The sequence below is a fragment of the Arctopsyche grandis genome, chromosome 13, assembly GCF_051622035.1.
Source record: "Arctopsyche grandis isolate Sample6627 chromosome 13, ASM5162203v2, whole genome shotgun sequence".
In the NCBI taxonomy this organism is placed as follows: domain Eukaryota; kingdom Metazoa; phylum Arthropoda; class Insecta; order Trichoptera; family Hydropsychidae; genus Arctopsyche; species Arctopsyche grandis.
The window spans coordinates 12,662,162-12,688,032 of record NC_135367.1 but is presented as its reverse complement, the minus strand read 5'-3'; the positions used below and the strand labels follow the sequence as shown (position 1 = coordinate 12,688,032).

At 33.4% G+C, this 25,871-nt stretch overlaps 1 protein-coding gene across 1 annotated transcript in view; it reads left to right on the top strand.

The window, feature by feature from the left end:
- Window positions 1–21,770, top strand: part of zip (myosin heavy chain 10) — a 58,731-nt gene extending 36,961 nt beyond the window's left edge. Inside the window, exons 3-27 of the mRNA XM_077444348.1 lie at window positions 8,176–8,332; window positions 10,113–10,234; window positions 12,857–12,880; window positions 13,972–14,064; window positions 14,145–14,574; window positions 14,652–15,991; window positions 16,196–16,366; window positions 16,441–16,608; window positions 16,680–16,826; window positions 16,908–17,391; window positions 17,464–17,634; window positions 17,710–17,872; window positions 17,944–18,082; window positions 18,162–18,459; window positions 18,655–18,758; window positions 18,839–18,967; window positions 19,047–19,295; window positions 19,377–19,547; window positions 19,766–19,894; window positions 19,967–20,092; window positions 20,183–20,302; window positions 20,376–20,525; window positions 20,605–20,787; window positions 20,872–21,035; window positions 21,194–21,770. Of these exons, the coding sequence (XP_077300474.1) occupies window positions 8,176–8,332; window positions 10,113–10,234; window positions 12,857–12,880; window positions 13,972–14,064; window positions 14,145–14,574; window positions 14,652–15,991; window positions 16,196–16,366; window positions 16,441–16,608; window positions 16,680–16,826; window positions 16,908–17,391; window positions 17,464–17,634; window positions 17,710–17,872; window positions 17,944–18,082; window positions 18,162–18,459; window positions 18,655–18,758; window positions 18,839–18,967; window positions 19,047–19,295; window positions 19,377–19,547; window positions 19,766–19,894; window positions 19,967–20,092; window positions 20,183–20,302; window positions 20,376–20,525; window positions 20,605–20,787; window positions 20,872–21,035; window positions 21,194–21,329 (5,568 nt within the window). The 3' untranslated portion in view covers window positions 21,330–21,770. The remainder of the gene's footprint in view (window positions 1–8,175; window positions 8,333–10,112; window positions 10,235–12,856; window positions 12,881–13,971; window positions 14,065–14,144; window positions 14,575–14,651; window positions 15,992–16,195; window positions 16,367–16,440; window positions 16,609–16,679; window positions 16,827–16,907; window positions 17,392–17,463; window positions 17,635–17,709; window positions 17,873–17,943; window positions 18,083–18,161; window positions 18,460–18,654; window positions 18,759–18,838; window positions 18,968–19,046; window positions 19,296–19,376; window positions 19,548–19,765; window positions 19,895–19,966; window positions 20,093–20,182; window positions 20,303–20,375; window positions 20,526–20,604; window positions 20,788–20,871; window positions 21,036–21,193) is intronic.
- The last annotated feature ends 4,101 nt before the right edge of the window (window positions 21,771–25,871 follow it).

Genomic DNA, 25,871 nt, shown 5'->3' with positions numbered 1-25,871 from the left:
TAAATGTTTTGAACATGCAAGAAAACGCTAGATGTATTACGGTACGCCCAATCTGTACCGCCGCGTCCCTTCACGAGCCTCACCCCTGCAGCGTTTTCGGTGAAATTATATCATTGATAAGTTTGATAGTGATCGATAGCGATTATTCCCATATTTGGAGAAATATAGGAGAAATTTGTCGAAATAATAAGATTGTGAGAATTAATAATTATGTGCAGATACGCCTCTACGTCACGTGCCGCACTTTTGTCTGTGTTCTTACCATAATAACGCAGACACACAGAATGGTACGCGGTACGTGTATTCTTAGATAGTTTTGCAAATGTAAAAAATGCGCTATCACGCCTGATCTATACTATGGCAATCAAGGCCAAAACTCACTCCCTAGAGTGTTTTCGGTGATATGTTATTCTTGTATTGACTTAAGTTAGACAGTGATCGATAACGGTGATTCCCATATTTGAAGAAACGTAGGAGAAACTTGTCGAAATAATAAGATCGTATGAATTAACAATGACATCTGTCAGCTGGAGTCTGCCTAGGCAAACCGTGCCGCACCATTCAGTGTGTCTGCCCCCTAAATATGCCTCAGAAACGGCTTTCCAAAATAAGTCTCAATCAGACTTAGGTGGCCAGGATGTTTTAAACCCACAACAAATAGTCAATTACTATTGTCAAACTTTTTTTTGCTCTTGCTTAGTAAGAGAATAGTAATTGACAATAGTGAATCATTTTTTGTGGGTTAAAGCATCCTGGCTACCCAAGTCTGCTCATGATAGTATTTTTCATCCTTCGTATACACACAGGAGGAAAGGTTGATTATCATTAATTAAGCATCATCAATACACGTTATATATCAGCCTTCATAAATATGACGTCACACTTCCTATTTAACCTTGACCCATAGAAACACCATATGTAATAGAATATTACACGTGCTCAACCCTCACAATAATTCGCGTGACTTCATGCTTCATACTACATATATATGTATATGTGAATATTTGTCCATAAATATATTTATTGCCTGTAATTCACAGATTCCATAAATGTAATTTTATATTCTTACGAGGCCGTCGCGATAATTCCGACACAATTTCTCCCGGTCTGATCGTAGATAGCCATCAAATATTGAACTCAAATCTTTGTGTATTGAGTCCGATCTGACAGCTCTGCGATCAGGTCTTAATTGCCGAATACGTGTCATTGCAATCTTCGACCGATCGATGTACATATAAGGCAGTAATAAAACAGTCCATAGCTGAGTGATGCATCAGCTCGGCTTTCAGGTAAATAATTATGATTTCGTCGCAACACCTGTGATAACAAATTCAGCCTTCGAGCACAAACACGACGAATGGAATTCGCACAGTAGACTCTTTCTCGCATTCCTAAAAAGCGTTCGAATAACAACAATATGTAATTAATTAGAATACATATATACCATGGTTCGTTTGAAAGGTTATCCGTTTAATTAGAACTGTGCCAATTGTGGGTGGCGGACGCTAATTGATTGAACACTGCAATTTCAGATGCAACTATTTATGCAAATGTGCACGACCCACCAGAGATGCTAAGTTATCGCTTGTTGTTGACCTGTCATTGAACTTGTCTTTGATTTTTATCAATTTTTTTCGCGGTGAGATTTTCGCGGTGATGGATCGTTCGATTGTTCGTCATGTCCGTGTCCGATGATTGGTCGAAAACGATGACGGTTTTCCGTTTATTTGGCGATGATGTGTGCTATACTCGAAGGATCTGTGTGTGTGTTTGTGTAAATATTTTGATCAATCTGGCCAAAAGATTGATACATGTATCGTTTGAGATTCGTTTTTTTTCAGTGCTAGAAAAAAAAAATTTGTACTAATATTTGAAGTTGCTTTTAGTGTCTTAGGTTTCTGTAGTGAAAAATAATTGCATATGCATACAAGATTATCATCATTCGTGATTGAATCTGACTCTTATAAACATTCGATTCTGAAATTATTGACAGTCGTATTTCCAATCAATTTGAATGAAATCATCCCTTTCATTCGAATGAGTGCTTAAAAGCACATCATTTTTCTTACCCAATTTATTTTGAACAGATGCAGAGTGCTAAATAGTCATGTCTTTTTAACAATGAAATTTAAGGGTTTTGACTGGTACTCAATGAAGGCTAGTATGTTTTAAATGCATGTATGATTTCAAATATAAATAGAACAAGTGAGGTAATATTAAATCAAATAGACATTGAACAAACTTGTTTGTATCGTTAAAAATATTCCAGTACATGTTGTTCAACATTAAAACTTATTGTGCAACACTGTCTTCAAATTTCAATAAATAAATAAAAATGTATAGGTATTCAAATAGCAATGGGCGAATCACGTAGCTAAAAAAAGGGACTATAGATGGGCGAAAGAAGTGCTCGAATGGTACCCGAGAGAATGTAAAAGAGTGAAAGGAAGGCCTCAGGGGAGATGAGTGGATGAAATTGATGAGAGTCGCTCAAAACAGATGTATGTATGAATTTAAGGAGAGACTTTCATCCAACAGTGGATGACGATTGGCTGTAAATGAAGATACAAATGCGTACTCTCTTCAAACTAATATTAGTAACAAGTCCAATATTCCAAGCATCCTGAGGTTGCATCAACTATTTGGCTATTTTGGGTATTTATAAAAACTAAAATCCTGAAAAGTACCTGAAAATGAGTTTTTTTTAGGTCTTAGGTGACATGTTCTTCATCTAGTGAAAATATGACCGTAGACAATTGAAGCGTGTAGCCGAATAAAGATGCTAGAATTTTATAGGAGAGCCAAATAACAAAAGTACGAATGTACTCTGATAAATGATACAACAATAACGCAACACATATGTACATGTATCTTTATTCCACTGAAAAATTAATTCCTAATCGCGAAGTATTTTGAACTCCTTCCACTTACATTCGAGACAAACTGTGAAAGCAGATCGGTAGATGATACGTGTATTAATAATCATTAAAAACACTTTGAAAAATTGTAACATACATATGTACATCTTTATTCGGCCGCACGCTTCAATTCTTATACTAAGGTCCAGAAATAGAAAATAGAAAAACATGTAATTTCCATCAAATTTTTGTATAAGCTAAGCTACACCTTCTGTTCCTAAGATTGGATAAATTCATATAAAAACGCATGCAGGGCAAGAGTTAATTCAAAGGGGTCGACGGCCTCATATGGGGGCCTTATCTAATCCGGCGTTAAAATTGAATCTGTTTTGGAATCTGTATGATACTTTTGTGCAAACGGAACGGTCCGACAATGGCCAAAAACGAGTGTGCACACACAGCCAACCGGTTTGTTCTTCGAGTACGCCTTTTGTAAGAGCAATCAGCAAATTCTTCCACTCCGTCTTAATCACTTTCATTCAACAGTGCGAGAGGCCACCGTTTCTTCGTCGATATTTGATCAATCATTTATGGCATTCCATAATGCTTCCGTTCCGATTCGAATCATTCCAAGAACTTGATAGGTAGGGCGTCGATAATTGAATGTTAGATAATGGCACTGCTTCCACACGAAAGTTTCCTTCGTGAATGATGATTGTAAGTCTGTTGTTTTGACTATTAATTTTCTTGCTTTATATTGAAGCGCCCCCAAGTTATGTGCTTACTATAAAATGTTTATTTTTATTGTTTGACTTGGAGCAAAGTGGTCGCAATGACATCGATAAGGCTATTGACATAATTAATCAAGTCTGCCAGTAGAGCTATCACATTCAAAATCGGATGATAATGGAAGACGCTTGAAATTGCAGTATCTACAAGGATTTATTTTAGCCGTAGAAAGAATTTATTTTAGGGGGGGCTAAAACACAGGCGCACAACCCCCTCGAAGCTATTATTTTTAATGAAATTTTTTACGAACTTTTTCGTTTCGTTAATGTATCTTCGTCATCTACAGCCATTCGCCATCCACTACTGGATGAAGGCCTCTCCAACACGCTTCCATTCGTCTCTGTTTTGCGCAACTCTCATCTGTCTCACTCCACACATTTTCCTAATTTCGTCTACCCATCTTCCCTGCGGTCTTCCTTACCCTTTCGCATTCTCTCGGGTACTATTCTAGTATTTTTTTTGTCCACCTTTCGTCCATTATTCTAGCCACGTGGACCGCCCATTGCATATCTATATCAAAATCGCACATTTTTTTAAACGCTCATATACCTTAAACGAGAGCAAGCCAACAAAAATTATTGTCAAATTCGAATTTAATATGTCAAACATAGTAAAGATTGATTAGTCTCCACGCCGATATAATTAGTCACCGGAGTTATAATTATAACTATGACTAATTATAACACTCTCAGTGTTATAATTAGTCACCGGAGCCTGAGGGGGCCGTGTATTGTTCAAAGGTTGTAAATGTATTGTTAAAGGTTTGCCGAACAATGGATAGCACTGTGACTATCCTACATCTAGTTATAATAGGTCGATTGTTCGTGCCGATTGCTTAGTACGAATAATCGAACATATTGTGAATGGAATAATCATTCTCTCTAATCAATAATCGAATAAGTATTCTCAGTATCATGTCAAATATTGACTCAAATACTTAGCGTATATTAGTATGCTATTACTCAGAAGTTTATATTTACATATATTCGTACACGTTTGTCGAACATCCTTTTCGACTCTGCAGCAGTCTAAAGTCGTCTTTCAAAATTCTAATTTATCAATTTTCATTCATCAAATCATTTTATTATATACATATTTCAAATTGATAAACCATGCGGTCGTTTTAATTCGTCGACTTTTAAAGGGAAACGCGATGGAAGTTTGCGGTTTCTATTTAGAAAGGATGCGATAACGCATGCATTTATAATACAATACATATTTTTAGTAGAAATATGTCATTTTTGAAAACGAGCGTACTTACATATTTGGTAAGAAAATGTGGTCGATTATTTATAGAGTTCGATTCACGCCAGATGTTCTCGCAATTGTTCAATTAAAATAATTCGACAGTTTGACGAGCATTGTTTTCATTTTTCGCTCGGTGTCACATTTAAAGATCCTCTTCTGCGAATTTGGCATACGAATTGTGCATAATCGCTCATCCTGTGTGCGTTTTATTTCGATGATATCACAAGCTTGTTATTTATTACATTTATATTTTATTATGTGGAAGTGGACAGATCCTGTAAACATTCATCGATATGACGCAAAATGTCGGCAGTGGAAATTGTGGTTTTCTTTTTATTTTTCACAACATATGTAATTGTACGTTGGTGAATCAGCGATTGGCACTTTATGTGCTAATTTTGAGTTTTGGCATCATGCGACATGTATCCATTGTCTTTAAACCTTTGTGGTTCTGGAAATGTCTTTCTCCATTTGAATGAACAAAATGTAAACAGGAATAGTAAATGCTAAGACGCAGTCACACATAATCGTACGGTCCGGCATGCCTAGGTAGACTCCAACTGTGAATCGGCGTGTCTTATGTCATTCTTAATTCTTACGATCTTATTATTTAGACAAGTTTCTCCTACATTTCTTCGAATATGAGAACCGCCGTTATCGATTACTGTCAAACATATGTCAATACAAGAAAAATATATAACCGAAAACACTCTGGGGGGAGGGGGGGTGAGGTTTAGAATGGCAGATCAGGCTAGCGTAATTTTTTGCATATGCAAAACTATTAAAAAAAAGACGCATTGTAATGGATAGCGAGTGATCAGAACTCATATTTTATTTTATTTCTCCAAATATACTGAATGCAGGGTTTTCATATTTTATGTATTCCTCATCAAAACCTCTATGATTCGAATTGTGTCATTACGAAATAAAAACTTTGCTCAATAAAAACAGAATAATTATTTTCGTGAGAAACCTCTTGTATACGTGTCTCATAGAAGCGAGATAGAGGAAGAATTCAATACCCGCCGCTCTCAACGGTCATATTGAGAATGATATCCGCCTTGAAATGATGGCTTAGCTTTAGCCGTTATTTTTTTCATTTCTTGCATTTATTTTACATTTACATTTATTCGACGTTTAATGTACGATAAAATGATTTTTTATACCAAATTACAATAATCAACTTCGTAAATTTTGCATTATTTAAACTTTAAACAGGCATTTTTAACTGGTTCTGGTTTTATTCGATTCAAATTGTATGCTGGCCAGACTTGGATATTTTTGTGAATCCAAATCGATCGTTTCCTACTGGAGTTTGCCAATTTATCTGATATAATTGTAAATTTAACAAAATAATAATTGTCAATGCAATCAACCAGCATATAAACTCTAGAATGCATCATCAATTTCTTTAAAATAACGGTGTGATCCTTCGTATGTCAGGTGACTCAGATGCACGTCATGCACCCAGGAACTACCTGGTCGTATCTCAACATTCTTAACTGCATACACACAATGGTACATCTCACAAATGCAGATTCTTTAATAATGACGAAACCGAATCAGACCACCAGTGGTAGTTAAAAATTGCAAACTTACAATGTATTAATAACAAAGGTTCACTTTCAACTTGGACCATTCTCTGGCCCGTAACTAATGACCGTGTCATTTGGATATGTTTGGAATTCGGTTCTTGAGGCTTGCAGGCGACACGGTGTCGCATTCGAGAGATGCACTGACCCTCAACTTCTGGGTCACGTGAATTTTTCATACGATTTCCTTACGTTCGTTACATTTCTATTACGGAATTGTTGAACCGAATGTGTGTATGTATGATACGTAATATGTATGTGATATGGCTCATGTAATTAATCATTGGCTTGAGGCGGCGAGTGTATAACTCGAGTTGACGTTTAGTGCTCCAGTGGTGGTGGAAAACAGGTTTGAGTAATTCACGATGGACAGATTTTGTTAAATTGTGTATCTGCACACGTACCGTGTTGAATTTGAATAAGGATGTTTCGGTATGTGTTGCACATTCTACTTTGTGATTCGTTGGAATAATGCGGTGGTTTTTGTCGTTTGTGGTCTGAGTCTCGTTCCCTGTTTAAATTACTTTCGATAAATAGTTGAATAGTTCCTTATCTCGACTATTATTATTTTTTATATTAAGTGGAAACTCTTATGTAGTTCTGTACGTACATATAATGTCATAGATATTATATTTAAATCATCATTATCATTGAACTAAGATGCTGACTAGAATTGAATGTACATACATATGTTGATTGATTCTGAATGGAATAGTGTCAAATTTTAGATGAATTGCTATGCATATACAATATGTCGAATATATTCTCTTCAGCTGTATACTTTTCATTGAAATGCTAATGTCTGATGAGTGAGTGACAAAAAGTCGTATAAGAGTAGGTTGAAATATTATCAAACAACGACTTTTGAGACTTTTTCTTACTTGCAGTACCTTTATCCAAGTATTATATTTTAAAGTGGTACAAGGGAAGCCGTTGCAGTAATAGTATCTTTCAGATTGGTCCCATTTAGGCTGCTGATCCCGTTTTAGGACTCAAATCATCATTTGATTGTCAATCTGACATAAAATAGATCCATTTAGGAATAAGTTCTACGACATTCATCGAATTTGGGTCGCCATCCTGTGAGTTGGCACTGATTCGACCATGTTGTTGGTTACTACTTTACTTCCTTACTCCCCTTATATTAAACAGGCTTGTTTACAACAATAGCGTCATTATATCTATAACATTCTATCAATATTACGTTTAGAAATGTCTTTAAAATACCATCTGTCATATTTTAAAACTATTCAATTTTCTCTAAAAATAGTTTTAGTTGGAAAGTTTTTTAAGCTTATCTGAAATGTACAGTCTGTTAACGTTTTTGAAACATAAATCTTGTTAGAAATCATTAAGAGACTGTTCTTTTGTTGGAATGTTTGTTGGGTCAAGGGCAAACGTTGATTAGATTTGTTTCCTTCGAATATGTACTGTAGAAAAACCCACAACAAACTGTGTATAGCAAATATGTGAACAATTTTATATGCTGTTCAAGTTCTAGCCATAACATATTAAAATTACAGGAACGTTCAAATTTAAAATGTACCGTCTGATCGATGAAACCATGGTATGCAATCGAATTAATACTAAAATGAAACCTAATTATGGTAACTATTACAATTATTATGTAAAATATTGTACTTTATACTGTGATTCGTTTCTTATGTGTGTTTAATTTATGTTTTCAGACGTATTCAGGCCTTTTCTGCGTGGTGGTAAACCCTTACAAAAGATTACCCATATACACGGAGAAAATTATGGAAAGGTATAAGGGCATAAAGAGGCATGAAGTTCCGCCACACGTGTTCGCAATCACAGACACAGCCTACAGATCTATGTTGCAAGGTAAATTCATCCTGAAAATTATCTAGCTCGGGTAATGTAAATTAATATCGATTAAAAACAGACGTGTCACGCAACAAACGCCTCCTCTGCCGGATGTTTGTAAGACCGAATGTCTAAACATTTTCAGTATTCAGACATTCTTATTGGCAACGTTGAAATTATTTGTTTTCACAAACTGTAGACATGACTGCGAATTGAATCTATGTATCTCTTGTAATACTAAGCCCGGATTATCATTGTTTATCATTTTTTTGTTATCAATAGGATGTGATACAATAATTTAAAATGATAACTATAGATAAACTTAGAGGAAGTTGAAAGTCTATGTTTTAAATTAAGATACAGTAAACACTGGTAACCACGCGAGCTTTATTTAGGCGTAGTTCATTTTTCCAGGATTAGATATTGGCCTATTTTTTTCTATAGATGCAGTTGACAATAAATAAACAAGTACTAAGTATTGTAATGAAATAAATCAATAACAATGTCAATATTTTCATGGTAAATATTTTACATAAGATCTGTCGTTTACTTTTTCACTGTTGGGCAGGTTTATACCTACTTTTGTATTTAGGCTTGCTCTTATATTTAACGATATTGGTCTGTTCGTCGATAATAAACATTATTATTTCCTGTTTTTAACCATTCTGCTCCTTTGAGAGTATTATTTTTTAATTAAATGAACATCCTGCTGGCAGCCAAATAACGTATCGCCTAGAGGAAAATGTATTTAGTTGACAGTAATTTCATACAAAAATAGTCTCAATGAACGGGCAGAGCAGGTACTAAAATACCATAAGTATTCATTGCAGTTATTTCCTTTCAAAAGATGCGAGAACAATATCAATTCCTTGACTAATATTCGTCCTTTATTAGTCGAAGAAAAAGGTTCACATCCAAAATATAAACTACACCCAAAAACAGCTCACTTGACGAACACTGCCGTAAAGAGCAATGGTCTGAGATTCTTTCTCTTAGCAATAGATTCGTCAATTGAATGTTTTAAGGTCTAGAGTTCAAACTCTGAAAAAAATTATTTGATATTCTCAATTGATTGATTGATGCTTTGAATACTATAAATAAAACCTAGATTAACTTCTCAAAATTTTCCAATTTTATTCAGTGCATTCAGATTTCAGTACATAATTGATAAATAATTATCATTATTTTCATTTATAATTGTTTCAAAGAAATAAAAAAAAGTTTTGTTTTTTCCAAGAAAATTTAGTTCAATACAATATTAAATTTAATCTAGAACTGTCAGATTGGTGATCATATCGGTTGTCATATGATTGAGATGTTGAATTCAAGTTAAATGCTAAATATATTTAATTAAAACCTTTCTTTTTTGGTCTTTTAATTTGCATACATATTATAAAATTCAAACTTCGTATTCATTTGTTTTCAATAGTGTTATGTTTTTCATTATTTAAATTTGAAATAATTCAATGAACGTATAATATATTGAGAAACAAACATTTATGAATTACATTATGCACATGTACAGTTGAATTATAAGTGTTGACGTGTACGTGTTATAAATTTTCCCTGGACTATTTATTTATAGAGAACATGGGGAATTTCTTTGAAACAACACACACACTCTTCTCTTAATGTGTACAAATATTTATTTTTATTTTTTGTATATCTTTCACTGAAAACAAACTCATTCGCATTCCTTTCGGTGCATTTGTACTTATTTCTCAGTGCAAACGCCGCACAGGGATTTTCTTTGTTGATATGTACACATATTTATCTTTGTATATAATTCTCGTTTCAGATCGCGAAGATCAGTCCATCCTCTGCACTGGTGAGTCAGGTGCCGGTAAAACTGAGAATACCAAGAAAGTTATACAGTATTTAGCGTACGTAGCTGCGTCGAAACCTAAAGGATCAGGAGCGGTAAGAATATTATCGAATTTGAGATATGCATATAAATAGGCGTTCGGTAAATGGTTTTAGTTTGCATTATCGGCCTATTGCAAAATTGTAAATAAAACCGTAACATTTGACGATTTGATTTGATAGTGCAATCTTTTTAAGCTAGATTTGCAAAACAAACAATGGAAAAAACACATTGTGTAATTGCCAAATTTAATTTCTTACACTGTCGGCAGTATTTTTAGGTGAATTTTTGACAATGTAGCAATTTGAACTATTTTTGCATATCTAACCGACAAGTGTTTTAGCAAATTTAAAAGACATTTTTATTAAAATTATAATATATCGTTTAAATAAAGTAACATTAATTATACTTGGTATAATGTCAGTTTTTATTATAAATTATCAGTACATTGGTATATTTTTGATGTGCGGTCAGTTTAATTTTTGATGCAGACTGATAACAATATTTTATATAAATCTTAATCATTCGAATCAAATTTTATATATAAATAGTTATAGTAAATCTTTAGATACTTCTTGGTTTATGACTTATTTATAATATATTTTTAACAATTGCACTCATATCACCGTGTGTGTCCATTTAGTTGCTTATCATGTGTGTTTTTGTGTCAGTATTAAAATTTATTTATTATTAGCACAAGCTAAAAGTAAACATACCTGTATAATGTATGAATATACACATCGAATTATCATCAACAACGATTCTTATTTATTGGAATTGTAATTAAATTGTATAAATCGAATTTGCTTCGTTATTGCGATGATGTTGATGATTTAACTTGTGCATTGTACAAATTTAGTACAGTTTGTGCGTGCGTGTGACGTTTTTGCATGTTTTTCGTTTTTAACAAGTGTGCCAAGTCGACTTCCCGTATGTTTCCCCATTTATCATCCTATTTTTTTTTAATTTTATTTTCACTTCGCCATCTTTAGTCTGTGCAAATGTTTGGGGAAGACGTTATCGCTGTTGAAATTAATCACTGTGAGCTACGGCCGCATCGAACAGATGGCCGAAATTGTTTCTTTAGAGTAGTAGTTCGCGCCATTTATAGAAGTCACCTATTTGCCCCTACTTGGACTTGAATGGTAATGTGTCTTGAGTCGACTTATTCGTGATCTGCGGGCGCATTTCTATCTCAAAATTGGAAACGCGGTTACAACACGCACTCAAGACACTTGCCACATCATTAATCTTGTTCTATTCTTATTTGCTCTATACAAATTGGTTGTAAATATCAATTATCTTGATAGTGATTTTGTATGCCGAATATGTTATTAGCGCTAAGTGCCATTCTATGTATGTTGTAGTTTCCCAATCTTTTTTGTATGAATACTTTTATTATGTAAACTTATTTACGTTACATAAGCAGTGTGTATTTATTTAAATCAGTATGAATTGTAAAAATGGTTCGTATTGAACGGGAATATGGCCAATATTAGATTACCATTAAAACTTTTATATACTGTACTATACTCCTTTGATTACACTGAGCAACAAATTTTTTTTTTTTATCTAAACGTACTATTTTGAGCGATAAATGATTTTAAATTACAAATAAAAAAATATTTATATTGAAAACAAATCTTTTTAAAGGTAGTAAAGTATAAAAGTGGCCCAATAAATGCATGATATTCAAGAAAAAAAATGTATTTTTGACTTTTAAAAATCGCTAGATAATTTATTATACGTATGTCAAAGTAATAGATGATCACAATCAATAGATAAAATATCTGACTATTGATTCCAATTTTGGCACAGCAATACTAAATTTTGAGTAAAAGACTGCAAAAGCCAAAAATCTGTAAAAACATATCTCATAAACGAGAGGAAACCAGCAAAAATCATTGTCATATTCGAATTCAGTAGAACAAATTTAGTACAGATTGATAAATCTCCGCTACAATTAGTAAAAAACCATTTTTTGTTGCTCAGTGTTATCTGTTATATAAAAGTGGCATTACATATTGATAGAAGTACCTCTAGAGTCTTCCTAAATAAAATATAAGAACGAGTCAAATAATTTTTTGTAAATGTACTAGTATCAAAACGGTGGAGGTTCCTTCTACATAAATAAGTAATTTTTTTTATACATACATATATTCAACATTTAATTATCAGCTCACTCTTATATACCCGAGTTGTATAGTATTATAGTATTTCCCTTGCACATAAATAATGTATGCGTATCATTTAACGATTCTAATTTATATTTTGTTTTAATTTGAATTGCATTCTCATATGAAGGCTCATACGTACCGAGACTTCTTTTTTCCACGGGTAAGGGATTTTAATGTTTTTATATTTTGAATTCGGTCCATATTATTTAATTTCCTCCCACTTATCCTTCTATCGAATGCATCCCTGACGGCACCGTCGTATCCAGCATGCCGATAAAAGTCGTACATGTCCTCAATTAAAAAAAAAAAAAGAATAAACTGTATTATACTCTCTTTTATGCCATATTTTAAACATAATATCTAATGTGATACTGCTCTATCGACTCTTTCTCTGTATCTGCTGAATTATTTGGACTGCTCCTACACTCTGTCTTCTTCATGGATGTCTTTGCTGTTCATTTTTGGTCTCGACCCACTGTTTTGTGACCACAACCAATCCAGGCACCTAGCCCTCAGCTGATTATAGTAAGTATTGTACGAAAGTCGTTGTATCTATTAAAACCTTGTATATACTTTGAATATTGTCCGAAACAGGTAAGTTTGTATAGCAATACGATAATATCCCACCGTCGAAGAGTCTGTCTGAGGAATATTCGCTTTGATTTTTACACTGTAATATAAATTTTACATGCATTACTTATACTGGATGTGTACAGAAAAATCGACAAGTAGGTTTTTATATAAATTTGCGACTGATTTTGGTAATGGTATTTTTTTTATTAGAACCGAGTTGATCCAAGTTTTGAACCATGTAGATTTGTATATTATACTGTTGAGGACTTTGACGTAGATTTTCCATTACACCAGTTGTTGTTAGTTTTGTAGATTTTCATATCTGACCGGTTCGTACAACCGACACAACGCTATTTAAATTATTATATTACTTTAGAGTAAAAAGTATTTTGCATTAAAAATTATATTCCTTCTACATGCTGCTTTAAAATGATCCTGTTAGAATACGTCTCCTGTGGCGCTTACTTTTGAGGTAAAGTATCATTTCGACGTGTAACATTTGTGTGTACATTTGAAAAGGTTAGACCTAAATAATGTCAAAATATTCACATTCACTTCTACTAAGTACATGTGTTCAAATCATATTGCTAGACGTTTAACAGAATAAGCTTTTCCTAACGAGTCATTGTTTTGTATGTTGTGTCTGTGTCCAGCGATCATTTCAAATTGAAACTTATGAAAATGGTGTTCAAATGGACCATTATATCTACAAAAATGTTTGTGTCAGTGTCATTTATGACACATTAACCTTTCATTAACTACCATTCTTTTTCTATTCTCTTAGAACTGCCAAAACTTTATAGAAATACTTCTCAAATATCGTTGTTAAATGATACTGGCACTATACGAATAATTTAAAATTCATTTGAAGTTACTGAAGTCAGTTTATATAAGAAAAAAAATATATCAACATTTCTTTCGTAGAAATTTGATGTTCAATTTTTTTCTAAAATTTCAGTACAGTTAAAAGTTTCAATTTGAAATTGTCGTTATTTATGAAAAAATCATATTTTTATAACTAACAATTGTTCTTTTTGATATAGGGCGAGTTGGAGCAGCAACTACTACAAGCCAATCCAATATTAGAAGCGTTCGGTAACGCCAAAACAGTGAAGAACGACAACTCATCCCGTTTCGTGAGTATAAATCATATCCATAAACAGCATCTTAGCATTTTAATTGTACAATTATAATAAAATTTCGCATTTTTATCTAGGGAAAATTCATAAGAATCAACTTCGACGCATCAGGCTACATTGCCGGCGCCAACATTGAAACATACCTTTTGGAAAAATCAAGGGCAATCCGTCAAGCGAAAGATGAGCGCACTTTCCACATATTTTACCAATTGTTATCTGGAGCTACGGCACAGCATAGAAGCGAATTCATTCTCGATGATGCCAAATCATACAACTTCCTGTCGTACGGTTCGATTCCGGTACCTGGAATCGATGACGCTCAAGAATACCAAGCGACTATCAAATCGATGAATATCATGGGCATGACCCAAGAAGACTTCAGTTCTATATTCCGCATCGTGTCAGCTGTTATGCTTTTTGGAAACATGCAATTCAAACAAGAAAGGAGTTCTGATCAGGCTACATTGCCGGATAATACTGTCGCTCAAAAAGTTGCACACCTCTTGGGTTTGTCTAAATCTATATTTAAAATTTTTCTTGCCATCCGGATATTATTTTTTATTCATATTTATAATTTTTTACAGGCTTGTCAGTTACTGATATGACTAAAGCATTCCTCAAGCCTCGTATCAAAGTTGGACGAGATTTTGTAACGAAAGCGCAAACCAAGGAGCAGGTAGAATTCTCTGTAGAAGCTATCGCCAAGGCTTGCTATGAGCGTATGTTCAGATGGTTAGTGAACAGAATCAATCGTAGTTTGGACCGCACGAAACGCCAAGGTGCGTCCTTCATTGGAATCCTAGATATGGCAGGTTTTGAAATCTTCGAGCTGAATTCATTCGAACAGCTGTGTATCAATTATACTAATGAAAAGCTTCAACAGCTCTTCAATCACACTATGTTTATTCTTGAGCAAGAAGAGTACCAACGTGAAGGTATTGAATGGAAGTTCATCGACTTCGGTCTTGATCTTCAGCCGACTATTGACTTAATTGATAAACCTATGGGTATAATGGCTCTATTGGATGAAGAGTGTTGGTTCCCCAAAGCGACAGATAAGTCATTTGTTGAAAAGCTCGTTGGAGCTCATTCCGTTCATCCAAAATTCATGAAGACGGACTTTAGAGGAGTCGCCGATTTTGCCATCATTCACTACGCCGGCAAAGTAGACTATTCCGCCGAGAAATGGTTGATGAAAAACATGGATCCTCTTAATGAGAATGTAGTATCGTTGCTGCAAACGTCTCAGGATCCGTTTGTGTGCCATATTTGGAAGGACGCCGAGATCGTCGGAATGGCTCAACAAGCTCTCACTGACACCCAATTTGGATCTAGGACTCGTAAGGGTATGTTCAGAACGGTGTCTCAATTGTATAAGGAACAACTCACTAAGTTGATGGCTACGTTGCGTAATACAAATCCGAACTTCGTGCGTTGTATCATTCCGAATCACGAGAAGCGAGCTGGAAAGATCGAAGCTGCTCTAGTTTTGGATCAGTTGAGGTGTAATGGTGTGTTGGAGGGTATTAGGATTTGTCGCCAAGGTTTCCCTAATAGGATTCCGTTCCAGGAGTTCAGGCAGAGATATGAGTTGTTGACGCCTAACGTTATCGCTAAAGGTTTCATGGACGGTAAGAAGGCTTGCGAGCAGATGATTCAAGCTTTGGATCTCGATCAGAATTTGTACCGGGTTGGACAGTCGAAGATTTTCTTCAGAGCCGGTGTGTTGGCCCATCTTGAAGAGGAGAGGGATTATAAGATTACAGATTTGATAGTTAACTTCCAAGCATTCTGCCGAGGATTTTTAGCTCGTAGAAATTACCAGAAGCGTTTGCAGCAATTGAACGCCATTAGGATTATCCAGAGGAATTGTGCTGCTTATCTCAAGTTGAGAAATTGGCAATGGTGGAGACTTTACATTAAGGTAACTTATATTCTTAACAAATGTAGTGGAACTTTGTACTTGATTGGTTTGTTTATATGGCAAGATCATACCGTCATATAAACTGAATTATCGAGCGACAAATTTCATTACAGTATTAACATATGTATGTATGTATGTATGTACATACATGTATTATTTCAATACTTCTAGATGATATTAAATTTATCGTTTTTATTTTATTAGGTCAAACCTCTATTAGAAGTCACCAAGCAGGAAGAAAAATTGACACAGAAAGAAGACGAATTAAGACAAACCAGAGATAAATTAGATTCTCAACTTAGAAGGTGTCAAGAGTATGAAGTTAAATATCAACAGGCAAATGATGAAAAAATTCAACTCTCCGAGCAATTACAGGTAAGTTCATGTTCATACCTACTTGTTATTCTTATTATTCAAACGATAAAAATACCAAATGATTGCTATTTTAGGCCGAGATTGAATTATGTGCTGAAGCTGAAGAGGCTCGTGTTCGTACTGCAGCTAGAAAGCAGGAATTAGAAGAACACATACACGATTTGGAGGCTCGCATTGAAGAAGAAGAAGAGCGAGCTAATGTTGTAACTCAAGAAAAGAAAAAATTACAATTAAATATTCAAGTTAGTATCATTAAAATTGGTTTTGTGTTTGGTGTATGTATTTGCAGTGTTAATATATGATTTAATTTCAGGATTTGGAAGATCAATTAGAAGAAGAAGAAGGTGCCCGACAGAAATTGCAATTGGAAAAAGTTCAATGCGATTCTCGTATTAAAAAATTCGAAGAAGATGTTGCCGTTTGTGAAGATTCCAATCAGAAGCTTCTTAAAGAAAAGAAAGTATGTTTTTGGAATCGTGTTTTAGGTTGATATTTAAATGATACGTATATAAATATTTACTTATTCGATTATTTTTTACAGCTTTTAGAAGAAAGAAGTGCTGATCTTTCTCAAACATTGGCAGAAGAAGAAGAGAAAGCGAAACATCTTACAAAACTCAAAACAAAACATGAATCTGTAATCGCTGAATTAGAAGAGAGGTTAGCGAAAGATCATACACAAAGGCAGGAAGCTGATAGAGTGAAGAGAAAGATCGAAGCAGAAGTTCAAGATTTAAAAGAACAGATGAACGAAAGAAAAGCTCAAGTGGAAGAAATGCAACTATTGATTGGCAAACGCGAAGAGGAATTAGCTCAATCTATGTCTCGCATGGATGAAGAATCAGCAGGTCGTGCTGTAGCTCAAAAGAATCTCCGTGAGTTAGAGTCCCAATTTGCTGACCTTCAAGAGGATTTGGAGGCTGAAAAAGCAGCTCGTGGCAAAGCCGAAAAGCAAAAGAGAGACTTAAATGAAGAGTTGGAAGCGCTCAAGAGTGAATTGCTCGATTCTTTGGATACTACCGCTGGTACTTTTCATACTTCTCTATCGATTACTATTGAAACAATATCTATAATTACTAATTTATAAACTATTTTAGCACAACAAGAGTTAAGATCGAAACGAGAGCAAGAAGTAGCCACATTGAAGAAGAATCTTGAAGATGAATCTGCATCACATGAAGCTTCTGTTGCCGATATGAGGCATAAGCATTCTCAAGAATTACAAGCCACACTTGAACGTCTTGAACAATTGAATAAAGTTAAATCTGGTAGAGTTTTGTTGCATTTATTATATGCAATATGATTTTCACTATACAGTTTTAAATGGAATTGTTCGATTTTAGGATTGGAAAAGTCAAAACAGACATTGGAAGCTGAGAATGCTGATATGGCTCAAGAGTTGCGTTCTGTAGCAGCTGCTCGTGCTGATGGTGAACGTAGAAGGAAGCAGGCAGAACAACAACTGCAAGAAGTCACTGCTCGCCTTCAGGAAGTTGATAGAGTTAAGTAAGTATTGGTACTGCTTATTGAGCTCATTCTTTTCCGTTGAACGTTCTCTAACATTTATTTTATTGCAGGGTTGAATTACAAGAAAAGGTTATCAAACTGCAGACCGAAAGCGAGCAAGCATTACAGCAATTGGAAGAAGCTGAATTGAAAGCTTCAGCTGCCCTCAAACAGGCCGGTACCGCTGATGTTCAACTTACAGAGACACAGGTATGGATCGAATTTGATTTGCTCGTCTATGGTTTTTATTTGTTGCTTTACTATATGTAATTTGTTTATTTTATTTTAGACTCTGTTAGATGAGGAGACTAAACAGAAATTGGCTCTTCAAATGAAATTGAAGCAATTGGAAAGCGACAAGGAGGCTCTTCACGATCAGTTGGAGGAAGAGGAAGAAGGAAAACGCAATCTTGAGAAGCAGATTTTGGCTGCTAACACTCAGTTAGTAGAAGCAAAGAAGAAAGCCGAAGAAGAGTCAGAAGCAGCTACCGCTTCTGAAGAGCAACGAAAGCGATTAGCGAAGGATATCGAAGCTCTTATGAGGCAAATTGAAGAGTTGCAACAGACAAATGATAAATTAGATAAGAGTAAGTGTTAAATTAAAATAGAATATTACCCTTTTCGCTCTTGATATACATTATTATCCTTGTGGTAGACTGACAAAGACATTCAAGACAGGTCTGTTCCTAAAGCTGTCAGATTATTATAAACATGATAATTCAGACTCCAGCCTCTTTTGGTATATGTATGTAGTTAATATTAACATATTTGTAATATTTCAGGCAAGAAAAAGATTCAAGCTGAGCTTGAAGATACAAATATTGAATTGGAAACTCAACGTGCTAAAGTTATCGAACTTGAAAAGAAACAAAAGAGCTTTGATAAGGTTCGTTACGATTTCTTTGTAGTTATTGTAGATACTTTTTGCGTTGAATTTCACATCAATGTATTTCATTATATCAACAGGTTGTAGCCGAAGAACGAGCTGTCGCTGAAAGAAACGCTGCCGAACGTGATGCTGCAGAACGCGAAGCCAGAGAGAAAGAAACTAAAGTATTAAGCCTTTCAAGGGAATTAGACGAATCTAAAGAAAAGGTAATGTCATAACTCACATTTAAAATGCTATAAATTTATTATGAAGTATTATCACCACGTCATATGTATTACTTTAAAGGTTGAAGAGTTAGAAAGGAGTAAACGTCAACTCCAAGTAGAATTAGACGAAGTTGCCAACAACCAAGGAACTGCCGATAAGAATGTTCACGAATTGGAAAGAGCCAAGCGGTCATTGGAATCACAGTTGACTGAAATTCGTGCCCAAAACGAAGAACTTGAAGACGAGCTGCAGCTCATGGAAGATGCTAAGTTGCGATTGGATGTCAATATGCAAGCTCTGCGTGCACAATTCGAACGGGATCTTCAAGTATGCATTTTTTTTTTTTTTTGTAATTGTTGATAAACTTCTGCGTTGCAATGGATGCTCATGTGTATGGATTACTTTCAGGCTAAAGAAGAACAGTCTGAAGAGAAGCGTCGCGGTCTAGTTAAGGCTTTGCGCGATCTTGAGACGGAGCTTGAAGAAGAACGCAAGCAGAGAGCTGCCGCTGTTGCCGCTCGTAAGAAGTTGGAGTCTGATCTTAAGGACTCCGAAGCTACTATTGAAATGCACAATAAGGTAGTGTTATATTGCATAAACATTTTTAATTCATATTTAGCTGGTTTATTTTTATTCCACTTTTACAACACTTACATCTGCATAGTGACTAAGTGTTAGAAGTAAAAATTGATTATTTCTGATTTGTAGAAGCGCAACATGTTTTTATAGTTCATGGTGGTTATTTCTGAGCTTAATAATACATCTTAATGAGTATTTCTGTTTTTATTGTATTTTAGGTGAAGGAAGATACTCTTAAACAACTGAAAAAATCGCAAGCTCAATTGAAAGATGCCATACGTGATGCTGAGGAAGCTCGTCAAGGACGGGAAGAATTGACACAAGCAGCAAAAGATGCTGAAAGAAAAGTTGGTAGTTTACTTTAATTCTAAAACTTAATGTAATGTGTCTTTATGTAAAACTTCATGTTATTTGTGCAGGTTAAGAGTTTGGAAGCTGAAAGCTTGCAATTGGCCGAAGAGTTGGCAAGTAGTGAAAGGGCTCGTAGAGCTGCAGAAACTGAACGTGATGAGTTAGCTGAAGAGATGATGAACTCTAGCAGTAAGGTAAATGTAGGATTCGATATCGTTAGAATGAAAGTACATATTTACATAGGTTCTAATTGAATTACAAATTTATCCTTTTACTATGTTTAGGGATCTGTAATGGCCGATGAGAAGAAACGTTTAGAAGCCAGAATTGCCGCATTAGAAGAAGATCTTGAGGAAGAACAAAGCAATAACGAAATACTTGTCGATAGAACGAGGAAATCGCAAGTGTGTATATATATCAGTAATTTAATTCTTAGTTGGTTTTAATTGTATTGTCAATGTATTGTTGATGTTTTAGAATCAAATTGACCAGCTTACCGTGGAATTGAGTACAGAACGGGCTACGGTACAAAAATTAGATAGTAGTAAATTGGTTTTGGAACGGTTAAATAAAGAGCTTAAGACCAAGCTGCAAGAATTAGAAACTGCACAAAGAACAAAGACTAAGGTGAATATTATTTTATGGGTTATATAATCTTTGAAGTAGTGATTTCGATAGATGTGATTAATGAAATGTTTGTATTTAGGCTGAACGAGCTGCTATGGAATCGAAAATAAGCAATTTGGAAGAACAACTCGAGACCGAGAGTCGCGAAAGATTGGCACAACAAAAAACAAATAGAAAAATGGACAAGAAACTTAAAGAACTCATTCTTCAGTTGGAAGACGAACGAAGACATGCCGATCAATATAAAGAGCAACTGGAAAAGGTATATAGTTTTTCTATTTTAACTATACTATTTATATAGACTAGACAACTACTGTGGTATTTATGAAATACTCATTTCCTACAGATGAATGGTCGCGTTAAGGCTCTGAAGCGGCAATTGTACGAAGCTGAAGAGGAGGTACAAGCAGAAAAGGCAAATAAACGAAAAGTTCAGAGAGAATTGGAAGACATGACCGAGTCACACGAAACAATCACTAGAGAGTGCACTAACTTAAAGAACAAATTAAGGTATGATTTCGTATTCAATCCAAAGACAAAATATATTAGATTTTAAGATTAAGATTAACTCTTATTTTAGTGGACACTTTGTCATGCAAATACACACATACAGATATATATTTTTTTGATTTAAATATGTACTCATACTGATTTGTACTTATTTTCAGGAGAACTGGAGGCGGGATGACGTTGTCAACTACCAGACTTACCACCGGCAAGAGAGGTTCTATTCAACCGGGCAGCGCGGGCTCCGGAGACGAGTCTCTGGACGAGTCCAACGATACCCAAGTCATTGCCGATTGAGCTTATTTGACCCATTCCTTGATACACACGATTCAACTTTTTTTTTATTAATTCGCGGTTTTATATCAAGTGACTTCAATATATTCAACGCAGTACCTTTGCTTCGAAGTGTCCCATTAAAAATAAATTGTAATTCTTCTGACACAATGCGTAATTAACTTTTTGATGAAATCAATTTGTTCAGCTATTTATTACTTATGTTCTTTTTTTATATTTTATTATTATTATATATATATATTATATACAATGTAGAAATATGTATAGAACCGGGAGAAAGAAACTTTCTCGATCTTTTCTTTTTTTATTTTATATATTTTTTGTTTCTAAACTAACATGTTTGATTGAACAAACAGGCTATTAGATAATCTTATGTAAATTCCAAATTCAGACTGATTTTATAAATACATATAGATTTAAAATATAAATAAATAAAAAAAATATTGCGAGCGGAATATTTGCATAATAATAATGAACTACATACATCGTTGCTCAAAAGTGAAAACCTTTCTCGTGCCGAGATTTCGAATATTTGAACGTCATGTTTACTTAACTTTTTTTTTTGTAAATTTGAAATTTCAACTAACGCCGCTAAATATATGTATGTATACATTGTACGGGCGGTTCTGAATAGATGATCTTTATTTTTTTGGCGTCGCAAAGTATCCAATATAATGTACAGCATGCTCTTATTTCAATCGGCTTTATACGTTTATATAAAATCAACTAACCTCTTTATCAAATTTCTCGTGTCTTAAAAACTATGCAAGCTTTTCCTTTGCGTCACTTTTTCTAATATTGTTTTTGTTTTTGGACCGACCCGTATGTATTTAAGGCATTTTACTTATTGTATTTACTTTTTTTTATTTTATAATTAATATGATTTTGTGAAAAATCAACGTGTTTTAAATGTTTTTTATTCTATAATAAAACACTATAATAAATTTATTAAGAAAATTTTTGTTTTATTTAATTTTTTCACTTGTTTATTATTTTTAATTAGTAATATGTAATAGCGCTTGCAACGAAAGCTATAACTAATATGTATATAAATATTAAATCTTATGAAGTTTAAAACAAACAAAAACAATAAAAAAAATGTAGGCTCAAATTATTATCAGTAGTCTGGTACGTTGTGCTATTTAATATGAAAGTCGATGTTATACAATAAGAATATTTTATAAATAATCATTAATACATTAGCAATTTTGTATTACTTTTTTATTATTATTATTAAATAATAAAACCAATTCTTTATACAAATTTGTTTTTCTTTATGTCTAATTCATCAGAAAGAATTTCTACAACACAAATGGTAATGATATATGTACATTAATGCGCATTCAAGACGGGTCAGTTATTTTCAATGGCGGCTCATGCGTAGGAGAAAAATTACGAAAATATCACATTTACAACTTGCATTTAGATATCTGACATACTCATTGATATTCAGCATGTAATATCTAATCATTTTTATTTTAATTATATTCACAAGTTGTAAGTGTATAATGAATGGTACCTGAGAGAATGCATAATGCAAGGAAGGCCACAAAGGAGATAGGTAGATGAAGTCAGAAAAAAGTATGGGATGAGATGGATGAGAGTTGCCCAAAGGAGACGAATGGAAGCGCGTTGGAGGCCTTCATCCAGCAGTGGATGACGACTGATGATGATGATTCCACATAAATAAGGAAATACATACAGAATTTGTGATTTTTACTTCAATCTGTGATTTTAAGTCCAGATGGATATGATTCCGACAGATTGTATGCATATTTTGTACGGGTCTCAGGACCGTTCACTATTTTATTTTATTTAAAAAAATCAATACCACAGAGACTTGACAGGTTGCCCCAAAGCGTCAATGTGATTATAATATAAATAATAAAATATGTATATGTATCTACATATATGCCACACAGCATATTCATAATATATATATATACTATACTATAATTATACTATAGTTTAATTATGCAATGTACTACATATTTTGTCATGCCTTTATTCTTTACTTTTTAATTTGTTTTCCTTATATTTATCTTTTTCATTTTTGTAAAAATCTATTATTGGACTCGGATGTTACATATATTATTTATTTACTTTTTGTTTTTTTTATACCTATCTCTGTACATCCTGTCTGTTGATTTTTCAATTAATAAAATAAAATAAAATATATTCGAATGAGATTCTTTAATCCAAGTCAGGATTCGAATTGAGGGAAAATGTTGGAGTATGATTAGAGTTATTTTTTAACGACTCCATAGACCCGGATAAAGGTTCCCGTTCATTCATTTTTTGAATTCACCCAAATGCACTGAATAGTGGTGCAGTCTCGAGAAATCCTAATTTTCAAAGGCGTTCAAGAAGAACTCCGGCAGTAGAATTCCACAAAAAAGGGTCAGCAGTGCTTATGCAATATGTAGAGTCAGTGGCGTGCGGTGAAATTCTCCGTTTTCGTCGCACAGCCTTACTTACGTGTGTGCGTGCAGGACACTAGAGGATGCGGTATGACGTCACAGCATCCTCTTGTATCCCACTCACGCAAATGTAAATAAAGTTGTGCCATAGAAACAGATGCATATTGCTGACTCAGTACCCACGGAAAACATACAAATACCTCTTGAAGCTTTTTTGTGGAATTCTATATATTGCCTTAGTTCTTCTTGAGCACCTTTTAAAGTTTGGACGTCTCGAGAGTGTGGTTGTCTTGGGTGCATTTATCCCAGCTTCATAATGAACTATGTAAGTCATTAACTTTTTTTTCGTTTGAATGTTTTGTATATTTTTTATATATCAATACATAGATACATACAAATGTATGTATTCTTATAAAATGTACTCATTCGAGTAACAGGATTTGTCAAATATCAAGCCTCTCCTCAATTTGATCTAAATATGAGAATAAAGTATGAAAACGATCGGATAAGAGGCAAATTTTTTCCTGAATTTTAATCGTAAGTGAAACATAAGAGGTTTGTAAAAAAGGCAAAAATAGGAACAATGTCTCAAGATCTGTATACATTAGGTACTATTGAGTCATTCTTAGTTCAATATTCCCTTCTTTGTTGTTTTTTTTATAATTTGTAATTATTATTATTATCCGCTATTACATAGCTTATTATTTTTATATGTATGTATATGTTTTGTTTTTGTCATGTCTAATTTCTTTAGTTATTATTTTGTTTCTTTTCTGTTATATTTTTGACCATCGTGGCGCTAAGGAATTCCTGTAATGCTACAATGGTCCGAACTTTAAATAAATAAATAAAAAATATTCATATATGTATGTATATTAAGTAAAAATTCAAATGCGATTTAAACGCAAAATCGGAGTCAGAGTGCTCATAATTTTCAACGACTCCAGCCAGAAAGCCACGATTCCATGACTCCGACTCCACAGGCCGTATTTGGTTCAAATGTTGTTGTATTTGTAAGTGTGAATGTATTTATTTGTAGGTTGTCATTTAGTTGTCAGAAGAAAAAAAAACAAAAGAATAAAGCAAAACAAATGTTATGTTTAATTTTTTTATTGATATACACGTGTGTATAAAAATTATTCATTTATTCATAGCACACGTTTTTGTATACAAACGTATAATTTTTTATTTTTATTTTATTTCACCATCGAGGATTAAACAAAAAATAATCCGACGACGGATGCGACGAAATTTGTGAGTACAATATATAAATGTTAATTTGATGAACAAAATTAACAAACAAAAAACAATTTTTCTAACTATAAACTAATATAATATATCTAGAAATAAATAATTACAGGAACATTCGGCACAAAGCCGTATTTTTAATATGATTAAACGATTATTACAATGAAGTATGAAGTTTTTCATTATTTACATATTTTGTGAAGTGTAATGATTTGTAACTCGAACTAATTAATTCTTTCTGAAAGAATCTGAAAGTTGTACATAAACATTCTTTAATCGTAACAAAGTACATATATATCTTGGCGACCGTTGTCTCGTATCAGCAAATGAACGGAATATTCTGTACAGAACTAAGAGCCAAAATATAATATATAAAAATATATATATATGTAAATTAATGTTCTATACACATAATATAAATGTAAACTGAAGAGTCATGATTTTAAGACACAGCGTGCTCATTTTTTTTGTTTTATGTAAGATTTGAAAGCGGTCCATTGAAAGAGCGTTTACTTAACTTTCACATTATATACAAAATATCGCAAACAAAATTATATACGTGGCAAGAATACGGAAAAATATACATATATAAATAAAATAAAATTCGCTAATATTGATTATGCCGATGTAAATATAATAAATTTAAAATAATCAACACGTCACTCATATAATATAAATTAAAATTAATTTATATATATATATATATATATATATATATATATATATATATATATATATATATATATATATATATATATATATATATATATATATATATATATATATATATATATATATATATATATATATATATATATATAATAATAATAATGAATACTTTTGATGCAGATCTTATATATAATAATAAATTTACAGT